The sequence below is a fragment of the Penaeus chinensis genome, chromosome 18 (assembly GCF_019202785.1).
Source record: "Penaeus chinensis breed Huanghai No. 1 chromosome 18, ASM1920278v2, whole genome shotgun sequence".
In the NCBI taxonomy this organism is placed as follows: domain Eukaryota; kingdom Metazoa; phylum Arthropoda; class Malacostraca; order Decapoda; family Penaeidae; genus Penaeus; species Penaeus chinensis.
The window spans coordinates 11,798,173-11,810,672 of NC_061836.1; the positions used below are offsets into that span (position 1 = coordinate 11,798,173).

General features: G+C 34.9%; 1 protein-coding gene across 1 annotated transcript in view; it reads right to left on the reverse strand.

Moving 5' to 3' along the window:
• LOC125034606 (multiple PDZ domain protein-like) overlaps nt 1–12,500 on the reverse strand; it is a 419,124-nt gene that overhangs the window by 172,623 nt on the left and 234,001 nt on the right. Inside the window, exons 24-29 of the mRNA XM_047626507.1 lie at nt 10,216–10,305; nt 9,912–10,055; nt 9,303–9,428; nt 9,026–9,130; nt 1,800–1,946; nt 1,549–1,639 (exon numbers count right to left, since the gene is read on the reverse strand). Of these exons, the coding sequence (XP_047482463.1) occupies nt 1,549–1,639; nt 1,800–1,946; nt 9,026–9,130; nt 9,303–9,428; nt 9,912–10,055; nt 10,216–10,305 (703 nt within the window). The remainder of the gene's footprint in view (nt 1–1,548; nt 1,640–1,799; nt 1,947–9,025; nt 9,131–9,302; nt 9,429–9,911; nt 10,056–10,215; nt 10,306–12,500) is intronic.

Here is a 12,500-nt window from a genome sequence, read left to right on the forward strand (position 1 = left end):
CTTAGCTCACTCACACTCATTCTCACTCACACTCATTCTCACTCACACTCATTCTCACTCACACTCATTCTCACTCACACTCATTCTCACTCACACTCCCTCTCACTCGCATTCACTCAAATTTACACCCCCCCCTCTCTTACCCTACTTCCCTCCCATCCCTCGCTCCCTCCCTCTCTCCCTCCCTCTCGCTCTCCCTCTCTCTCTGAGTTTCCATTTCCCTCCTCTCATTTAAGACGTCATTTCGCAGTCGAAACGTCGCTGTTACTCCATCTACCTTAGCACGAGATAATATAATAATAATAATAATAAAAAAAAAAAAAAAAAAAAAAAAAAAAAAAAAGGTACAGGATGGTTGGTGAAGGAATAGAGAGGAGAGGAAAGAAAATTCACAAACAAAGAGAGAGAGAGAGAGAGAGAGAGAGAGAGAGAGAGAGAGAGAGAGAGAGAGAGAGAGAGAGAGAGAGAGAGAGAGAGAGAGAGAGAGAGGAGAGAGAGGAGAGAGAGAGAGAAGAGAGAGAGAGAAGAGAGAGAGAAAAGAGAGAGAGAAAAGAGAGAGAGAAAAGAAAGAGAGAAAAAAAAAGAGAAAAGAGAGAGAGAGAGACAGAGAGAGAGAGACAGAGAGAGAGAGACAGAGAGAGAGAGAGAGAGAGAGAGAGAGAGAGAGAGAGAGAGAGAGAGAGAGAGAGAGAGAGAGAGAGAGAGAGAGAGAGAGAGAGAGAGAGAGAGAGAGAACAAATTAACAACAGATGGTACATTTCCCTGAAGTCCGAATGAAATAAAAACCAGTCTGGGAAATGAACTCGATGAGATACGAACCCACCCACCCACAACCGACTTCCCATCATTCAACAAAACTCATATACACGCCTCCAGTACGGCATCCTACCCACAATCGTACAAATTGTCCTTGTGCAATCTACTATAGTGTTCCAATTCCCTTTCCAAATGCCTTTGTACCGCGATGACAACTTAACAACTCTACGACAATATCCGTGAGCTTCGTTTTCCTGCCACTGGTTCGGTTATTCCGTGTTAATCCAATGATCTATTTCTGCCCCATGTTACAGTTTCCACATTTCTATTAAAAATATCTGTCGATATCTGATATTGTTGCTGTGTCTCCATTTTGATAAAACCATCGGATTGTTTTGTTTTTATTCAGGTTTGTTTAGAATTCTGACGGATATGTGTATATGACTGTCAATGCCCATTAAATAAAATAACAAAATTAAGTACCCAAGATGAATAAAGGATATGTTTGAGGAAACCACCATATATGCATGTTCTGAGGTTATAACTCCGCCCCCAATGGAAAACTCTCTTCCTTGTTTACTCATCTATGAAATGGTTAGCTTCAATCCACGTTTAGTTTCCATTCCCATGTGGCCTGTGTCACATCTGGAATGCAGAAGTCACTGCCCAGTTTAAACACCTACCTTGTCTACGACGTTCCCTCGCTGTTAAAGGTACATAACACTGATATGCCATACTGGAAGAATCAACAAATCTGGAAATTTTTAAACAAAAATTTCATGGAACACTTACTTTTGGTGTATCCAAATTCATCCTCTTCCTCCTGATCCGCAGCCTTATCTGCCTTTGATCGTCTGATGGCACCAGCACTAGCTCGATCAATCTTGGAGGAAAAGAACACCATTGTAGCATTAACCTACTGTGAACCAAATACAACAAACAAATGTGTGAATTGAATAAAAAAAGGTACTGCAGGATAAAGAAAACTAATATAAATTACACCAAAGCCAACATTAATAGGACTGACATCGTCCCACACATACCTCCACACCCTTCTTGGTCTCGATGCGACCCTGCTCATAACGCTCATCGTCTGCCTCATCCTCAGAGTCTTCTGTGGTCTGACGGCGGTTCAGAGGATGGTGTAGATTAGCCTGGATCTCCTGCTTCTTGTGGTCCGGCAAACCCGGCTGAGAAGGGGAAAAAGATAGGAAAACATAGATTAGGTCCTCACTGTCTTGAACTTTGTCATGGAGGAAGCGTTTGGCAGTTTCATGTATTCAGTGTCTCTACATATTGGAGTTTGATTTGTTTGAATTAAAAAGATAATGAAGGGATACAATTTGAGACAATGCCATGATTCTGAAATGAAATAGCAAACTGAACAAAACTAGAAAGCATCAATAAATAATATTTGCAATGAACTCAAAATCATACATGAACAGATATTTCTATGAATATCCATCACTGCAAAACAATGCAAATGAAAATCTATTCACAAACCCTGCATACATGTATAAAATAATAATAATAATAACACAATTAATTTGAAATTATTATAATGGAAATTATTTGAATAATGATTAATCATACATTAACATAAATATGCCAGCAGAATGATACCAAAGTGATGCGTATAAATGGATATAAAGAATTGTCATTGTCAAGCAACTTAAAAGATGAATATGAAAAAAACTAGGATCTTTTGTGGCAAACAATTCTGATGGCAAGCATGAGCCATATCTAAAGATGTGTTTTTAACAACACTGTAATTATATCAAAGGCTCTACTAAAGTTTATTCATATCTAATTCCTTATAAAAATATTCATGCATATAGTTTTCAAAAATAATGAAATGCATCAAGCAGAATAAAAAGGATATTTTCATTATCAATTAAATCAGACAAGGCACATGATTTCACTATCAAAAATGATCACATTAGTATAGATTTCCAACTGCCAATCAAACAGAATATATTGCATGAAAACACCGTGGTAAAAATGAACAACAAAAAATATTGATATAATATCAATAACAACAACAAAAAATTAGTATACATCTGCACATGTGTACAGATCAGTAAAAAGAGAACAAAACAAAACTTTATATAAAAAATCAGTCACAATAAATATGACATACCATAATCCTAAATATATCTGAAAAATTTTATTTGATAAAGTTCCTCACATACAATATCTCCACTAATTTAAATAGCAATCTGTATTACTGTTAATCAAGACTAGTTAAAAGGATGTACTGTATATATTGTATCTAACTTCATACCGAAAAGAAAACAATGATTTTTCTACTTTGTTATAAACATACAGCATTGTGCTCACTTTAATATTTATGCAGATAATTTCATATCATTAATAAATCTAATAATTTAAGGATAGCTGTAATTACTAGTTTTTTTAAATTATATTATATTATATAATTGTCAAATCATAAGTAAATTTCATATGTAAAAGGTATTGTTTTATGTGTGGAAAGAAATGGTTTCCCATTTATTTGCATTAACTTGTAATATATTTATCTTAAATGTAATTTACACAATATATAGTATTTGACTGTTAAAAAATCAGAGCCTTATCATCAAATTAATGGAGATATTTGTTCATACATTACTTCCTTACATAATCAATAACCAAAATTGACATCATCTGTATGATTCCTAAGAAAAATACAAGAATATTACAAATTAAAAACATAAAATGTGGAGGTAAAAAATACTACTAAAAACAATATTGAAAAAAAATATATATATACATGTACGTGTACATGTACACACACACACACACATACATATGTGTGTGTGTGTGTGTGTGTGTGTGTGTGTGTGTGTGTGTGTGTGTGTGTGTGTGTGTGTGTGTGTGTGTGTGTGTGTGTGTGTGTGTGTGTGAGAGAGAGAGAGAGAGAGAGAGAGAGAGAGAGAGAGAGAGAGAGAGAGAGAGAGAGAGAGAGAGAGAGAGAGAGAGAGAGAGAGAGAGAGAGAGAGAGAGAGTGTGTGCGTGCATGTGCGTGCGCGTGCACGTGCGCGTGCGCGTGCGTGTGCGTGTGCATGTGCGTGACGTGTGTGTGTGCGTGTGCGTGTGCGTGTGCGTGTGCGTGTGCGTGTGCGTGTGCGTGTGCGTGTGTATGTGTGCGTGTGGGTGTGGGTGTGGGTGTGGGTGTGGGTGTGGGTGTGGGTGTGGGTGTAGGAGTGCGCGTATATATGTATATATGTATATATGGATATATGTATATATGTATATATGTATATATGTATATATGTATATATGTATATATGTATATATGTATATATGTATATATGTATATATGTATATATGTATATATGTATATATGTATATATGTATATATGTATGTATTTATGTGTATATATGTGTGTATATATGTGTATATATGTGTGTATATAATATATATATATTTATATATTTATATATATATATATATATATATATATATATATAATATAAATCCATTTGACAACTGTTCAAAGTCTTTCTAATCATAGTGCACTTATATATTTGTATTAAAACTGCAAATACAAAAGTCACAAAACCGAAAAAAATGCAATACATTATAAAAAGTAAAAGAAATACAAACAACAAACTGTACAAAACAATAACACTGAAACATACAAAATTATAAACTGTAAACAAATATAGATTATAAAGATTGATGGTTAATAAAAAAACAAAGTGAAAAGTTCAAACATAAAAGTTTTGTATAAAGATATCGAATAAAACTTGAATAAATCATAATGCAAAACATATTGGCACTTAACACAAAGCTGCATTTTTTATTTCAGAAATACTGACAACTCTCAGCATAATAACTACACTTTTGACAGATATTTAAGAAATTTGTAATACTATATATCACTTATCACTATGACAGTTATGTTTCACTTGAATAATAAAAATGTCTAGTTAAGAAAAATCTTTCAAATCAAAACTTTATAAACTTTACGAAACCTCACATTATACTTACTCATTTGGGGGTAAACTAAAATTCTTTTACTAAAAATAAATAAAAGCAAAAAGCATAAAGTTTATTAATTAAGGAACAAGATTAATTATTCAATGAACAAGCATTCCATATTTAATATCAAAAGTTACAGGATGCATCATTATTAGAGTCAATAACTAAAGGAAATTATCTGTCAAGTTTTTAAATCACACTGTAATTCAGTTTTAGAAAATAAATATAATAAAATCAATATGAAACTCATATCATACAGACTACTAGCAAGCAATTATGGTGTGTGTGTGTAAATACTGCATATACTATACACAACATCACATATCAACCTTACAAATCTTTGATACAAAATCAATGTTCACCTTGATAATATCAAATGCTTTTCTTATTCATGGCACAGTAAATTTTCTAAGAACTACAGGAAAACATGCTGGTTTTACCAAGTTATGTATAACATAACACAACTATGATGAGGAATTTAATGCTTTAATAACTACTTATTTAGCATGAACTTTATTGTCATGTGTTAGTTTATAGATGTATCATACAACTGTTCTTACAAAATAAAAAATATATATTTTGAATTCCCAATGGTATGAACAGAAATCTTGCCTGGATTTAGAAAATGGTTGACATGAATGCATTTTACTGTATTTCATTTTTGTATCTGTCATGAGGATAGGTTAACCAATGTGTATCAGTGTGACTTTTGTATCTTTAAAATCAGAGTTTCATAAATTATTTAATAAATAATTTTTAAAATCACTTAACAGAACCAGTAGCACAATTACATTGTAACTACAAAAATATTTCCAAATCTGAAAAAAAAGAAAAATTACAGTAAGAATCAAATTGTACCTACACTTTTTAGAAACTTGGCTACACGATGTCCACCAAATATAATCAGCCAATCTCGAAATGAACGTCTCATGATTATAATAAGTTTAAACTTTCACAAACATACATTTAAAATGTGCATTATAAACAGAAAAATAATCTTTAGATCACATTTTATTTACTTGTTTTCTTTATTTGTATTTTCTAAGCAAAAATTACCAGATCTAGTTACATTAAACTAATTTGATCAGCTATAATTTATCATCCACAATAACACTACTATGTTTATGAAATTTATGTTTACACTACACATGTCAGAGGTAAACTAAGTCAGTTTCCTGTTGCTTTATCCTTCACAACACCTAAACAGTTTCCACACATTTATTAGTAAAATTATATATCTCTGGTCTTTTATGGAAATCATGTGTTGCTAAAATACATTTTTGTATGATAGTTTTATAATATGTACATATGTAGAAATAATTTATTCTGAAACAAAACATCAGACTTCATTGTAATTATATGAATAATAACATAAACTAAGACATCAAAGATAAATAAAACAGATTAAAATATATGCATATATGCACTTTATGCACCACTCATAATGCCTACATATCCTACACTCTCATAAAGATAAAGAATGTGCAGCAATACCCTTTATTCTCCAAAACAAAAACAATAACGCAGCATTGTACAATAAACGGAAGTTGGTAACCCAAAAGACCTGGTCACACTGATACACACACACCCCTCTCTCAAACCAGTTATGCTGCTGGTGTCTAAGATCCCAGGTGGTGTCAGATTTCCTTTGCCTGTGTAGTAAGCCACATATCTTATGGCATGGACTTATTTTGCATATAAAATCCAATGCTTCTATCATCAAGAATGACATACACTATAGAGCACAAGATATTGATTGTACTCAGCTAATACTGTACATTCATGAAAGAGTCCTTTCCAGGATCATTGCATAAGCTTGGTATTTGTCATGGGTAACTACTTACTGCTCACCTTCTCATGCAGTGTCATGACAATGGGTCAAATCTAGGCTAGGTTGACTATTGGCTATCTATATTTTCTGAAATCTAATGCACTCTCTGTCACTGGGTCAGCATGAGAGGAAAATAAGATCAGAGAGCTTCATGCAGAGAGAAGGGGAAGCAGGCAGAAGGTACAAGGACATGATGGGAAAGGAAAAGTCTGGTCTAGTGATTCACACTGGAGGTGGAGCATGAATTGCAAAGGGTTTAAGACTGGGATTTATATCATATTCTGAGTAAGAACAGTAGTATACTAAAGTCTATGTGCCTTAACATATTTACAGCCATCTATAGATTGTTCATTATCATTTGGTGTAGGCCTGGGATACAGTGAGATAGTGCATATTTATTAGTGCATATTCATCAACTGCTGCAAAACTTTTATCAAATCTATGAGCATCATAGGGAAATAAATAACTAGTGTTCACAGTAAAGCTGCATAATGAGGGAGAAAAATAAGAGGGAATATTTTACCAAGTTAGGGGATTCCACTGCTTCATATCAACTGGTCACATCATAATATATCATATTATTAAGATCTTCACTTTGGTCTGGACAATATAAACAATTAAAATAAAAAAAATGTGAATACTGAATATATTCAGTAAAAACATAATGGGGCAATGATGTGAATATGCAGTGTAATTTATGATACTGCCATGGAGGTAAGAGAAGGATATTGATATACTGTACACACAAAGGTGGGGAGGATAGTCACTTTATGAAAACAGACTGGGAAATAAAATGTGCACATTACATATGGACAGGGTGTAACTGAGAGTAGTTAGGGGATAGTGATGTTGTGCACACTAATAGTGTCCCTTTGGGCTACATCACAGGTTAGCTTCATGCTATGCCCAATAACTTTTAGTGCCCAATCAGGATGTAGGAAACTAGGAGGATTTGGGGCATAGGCATGAGTGGGCAGAATGCTGATGGGCAGCCTCACCTGGTCAGTGGTGGGGGTATTTGGCGTGGGTGTATCAGCAGGACTGTCGTAAGGGGAGACTGGCTGCGTGGGAACTTGAGCTGCTAAATGTTCGCTGACGGATCCTTCCACACACCACCAGCCCTGATAAAGGTGCGGGTCTGTTCTCCAGTCATAAGTGTATGCACCTACTGGTGGGTCGTCCAAGGGCAGGTCTAATGGGAAATCATCTAGCATAAGGCGGGTTGGATGAGGGGCATTTTCTATATGGTCAGTACACTTAGTTATAATAGGAATAGGAAGAACTGCTGCAGGTTCTGTTTGCAGGTTATGAATCTCCTTAGTCAATGGTTCAATTTCCACTACTGGTACTTCACTTGGTTTAGGTTCATCTTCAGGAGAATCATCCATAGGAGGCACATCTGATGGGGGTGTATCCATCAGGGGAACATCTGATGGAGGCGTGTCCAATTTATTTTCTGTAACTGTTCGTCCCTGTACCTCAGAGCTGTTACCAAAACTCCTAAGTTGAAGAAATCTTCGACTTGCTGTACTACTTGCACTACTACTGCTTGTACTGTTTTCTTGATCACTATTATTTCCATCACCTTCTGGCACTTGTTCCTGAGTCCTCTGTGCACGTTCATGCCAGTGTGCAAGAGCAGCATGAGCATAATAATAATATGGATTAACTAATGGGTCAGGGTCATCAGGTTCCGATATTGGAGATTCTGGCACAAATTTCACTGGTTCTGGATACAATTCATGAATTGGAGTTGAAGTCTCTGGTATTGGCGGTGCTACTGGGAATGTTACTCTTGGGTCCGGTGGATGCTGTCTTTCCGTAGGCTGTATCGGCTGCTGGTGAGAGCTGCCTTCGCTGAGTGGAGTGCTGGCCTGGGGAGGTAATGTGAATGCTGCAGCAACTGTGTGGGGGGTATGGTAGTGATTCCTAGAGGGCATCAGTGGGGTAGAGGCAGTGGTGGTGGTGTGGGTAGTGGTGGGAATGATGGATGAAGTAGTGGTAGTAGTGGTAAAGGCATGAGCCATGGTGGAGCACACATGTTTGGAGGTGCCGACAGAACAGTAAGAAGAAGAATACACAGAAGAATAAGAGGGTGAAGAGAAAGAAGCGTCGAGAGCTGCTGCAGGAGGGTCGGCAAGTATTATGTCCCTAGCCGATGGTTGAGACTGGCTGACACTATCACTGGTAGGGTCAGTGGAGGGGAAGTCTGGCCTAATGGGATCACACTCACGCGCAAAACTAGGACTGTCACTCCCCGCTATGTAAGTCTGTAGGGTATCTTTCGTACGAACAAAAACTTCTTCTGGCGAAGCTCTGATATTGGTGAAATCCTTTAGTCCTGTGGTGTGAACAACTCCATATAGGTCTGTCACATCTGGCTGGATGATGGTTTCCATGGCAGGTGAAATAGTGGATGCTGTAGATGGCGTAGTGGGGGGTGCGCAGCTTACCTGGATGAGTTCTGGAGTTGGTGTTCTAGCAGGAGAGATGGAGTTAGGCACCCGAGTGCCCAGGCGGCTTGCATCTCGCGAAGGAGGCGCTGAGTTGGCAGGTGTCTGTAAAGTATATCATTCCATGCTAACACTGACTTTCAAATAAAAATCAATAAAGTGGGACTCATATAATCAAGAGGACATAAAAAAAAAAATACACATATATATATCATGAAATATAACTTATCAAATGAAAAAGTGAACACAAAAATGACAAGGTTGAATTATGTCTTACCCATTGCACAAGACTTTGCACAACAAAAGTAACAGGATTTCCCGTTTTCTTAATGACTTCAACTGCTTTTTCATGGGTGGCACCACGAAGGTCAACCCCTTCAACTTCAAGGATACGGTCACCAGTCTGTTCATGGCAAGAAAAGTTATACGGGAACAGATACACCACACCAGTTACCTCAAAAATCTTAATGAATACATGGATAAGTAATAAAATAAGAATAAGGGTAGGTTAGAAGAAAGCAATCTATAAACTAATGTTCTGCCTTTTTCTTTAATAACTGAATACCCTCCATCCTATGGGCTTTTCTTTTTTTTTTTTAAAAATTGAATGGTAAATTATTGCATACATATTACATTTATCCATAGACATAAATACACACTTAATCCTGATGATCCAGATTTTTTTACAAACTGGAGAGTAGTTAACATATTTTATGAAACATTCTTCTTGATTCTTAGGTTTGTTGTATTTCCAGACTAAGATATAAGGAAATTCTAACAAACTGTTTTACTAGAAAAATGTAAATCTCTTACTAATAACACTATGCACCTAAATAAAAACTTATCTCATCACTATTAATAATTAAATGTTTAGTTTACTACCTACCTTCAGGTGACCTCCTTTTCCTGCTGGAGAATCTGGTAGCACATTTTTGATGAAGATGCCAGTCACAGAAGACCCAGACCAGCTAAGGTCAACTTTACCCCCAACAATGGAGATGCCAAGGGAGTTTTTGTCATCCCGACGCACCTAAAGAAATTGATAGTTAGTAAAGAATATCATGGTGTTACGGCATGATATATTGTGAACCTGTTACCTAGTATTGAGTTTTCCTGGTCAGAAAATAACCGAAATCTCTAAATGTTTATAAAATTTTTTATAAATGTTCTCTAAATCCCAAACATATTACCTCAACAGTGCGTTCGGGACCCCAGTGTTTGCCGTCAAGCATTGGGCTTGCTGTGGATGAACGACCTTCAGAAGGTGCCGCTGTGAGACCCTGTGTGCAGTCATGTCAAATTAATAGTTGGTAATGGTTCATATTTTGATATAAACTTTAGAGTAGGTCATGTTTTACACACACAATGAATATCTGCATTTATCTTATACAGGGTAAAACATTCTAATCATCACTGTGATGTATATTCTTGAGAAATCTCCTTACTACACTTGGCAAAATCTAACTTAATTTGATTCAAAATCTGGTAGACTTTTAAAACTAATCTTATTCAATAATAAATACCAAAACTTAAATCAAGTCTAAGAGAAATTTATTCCAAATATTCAATTGTAAAAACAAATACACAAAATACACAACTCAATAAAACATAATTCACACACTCTAAAATAAAACTGTAATAATATACTTTGCATACTTACTTACGATCTACAAACATTAATGTACTGTACATCTGTCATAAAAAGGAAACCCAATATTTTATGGGAATTATAACAATATGCCAATTACCTTACCTTTACAATTAATCCTGTGAAAACTTAAAAAAAAACAAAGAAGCACTAGTTCATGCATATTGTCATTGTTTACAGTAAAGAAAATTAAAAGAAGCTCATTTTTCTATCACTAGCATTAGCTTTAAGAATAATGCAAAAAATTAGAATCGGTAATCAGAGCACGTAAAGCCATTTCTTTTAGAAACAAAACCTTTGCTTTGATAATTTAATAAAAGAAACTATATAATAATGATATTCCAACAAAACCAAAACACTACTAAAATTCACGCCATATTTCTTATGAAAATCTCTCATGCTGATTCTACGAACTAAAAGTCAAACTTCAAATATTAATTTGACTGAGAAAATGGAAATTTCTCCATATGGTCTTACTATATTATCTGATTTGCATTCAGTATATAAATGCTTCAAATTATAAGAAAAATTACACATAATATTGAATATTATATAACATTTTTGACAATAATCTTTTGTCTGACTTCAATGACATATCAATGAAATGAATTAGAAAGTACTTGTTAAATGTCACAATCATCATGAAACTTCTACACGTTACTTTTAAAATATGATAAAAGATACAAACTAATGGATCATATTTCCAATATTCATCTGTAACTATTCAATTTTGTTCATCACTGTCATTTTTATGTCTTTTAAGAATCACCGAATTAAGTTTTCAAAACTAGTCTCTATTATTATAATGAATTTTCAAAATCTGACTGACTTTAATCAATTCTAATATTTCAAAGTAAAGTATACTAATTCTCTGCAGTAAAACCTTTACTTATAATTTTGTCATGAGAAACTGTGCCATGAGATTTTAAATAAAGAAATCAGAATAAGCAATAATAATTACCATGCATACATCATAGAAAATAAACAAAAATGAGCTAAGAAATAAGATTGAGTGACAATCAAGTTCTAAACTCACATCGTCTGTTTCCTTAATAGACATTCATGAGATAAAAATATAACAGTATCAATAAACACATGCCTTTTAATTAAGCATGATGAAACATGCACCTCATATCATTTCAGATCCAGAAAATATTGGAAAATCAAAGTCTGACTACATATATTTACACAAAATATCATTCAAATAAGTTCATCTACTCTACAAATGAACCCCATGTTCTTTACTACCTGGGTGACTGTCATATTGGTAATAGTTGTAGTAGACAAAGAAGAGACAGGTAAAACTGATGATATTGCTGTGACTGGCGTAGTCACAGTTCTAGTTGCAGTTGGAGTAACAGTTGTGGCAGAAGTGTGATTACTGTCTGGTGAGAAATCTTTTCTATAAATAACTGGACCTGAAACTGATGATCTTTGGATTTCTGGCTCACTATCGACAATAGACTGTGTTAAGCCTTCGAATCCTTTGGGATGAAGAGGCTCAGCAATAATTAATTCTTTACGTGATATACAAACAGGATTAGATTCGCTCTTCACAAGTCTATTAGGTTCTCCAACTAGTGGTTCGTTTCTGTACCTAGAGTCTATCGATTGATTACGCTCTCTTTGTTCTTGTGGGATCACTTGCTCATGAGCCAAATAACTAGAGTCAGGTATGACCTCACTATATTGTCTTTCGAAATAAGATTTTTGTATATGTGGCGACTCGTCAAAAGATCTGGAAGTCACTATAGAACGCTTCTGAACAACACTTTCAACATCTGTTAAATGAGCTACCACCAACTTCGCACTCGGTGTATTTAGGTC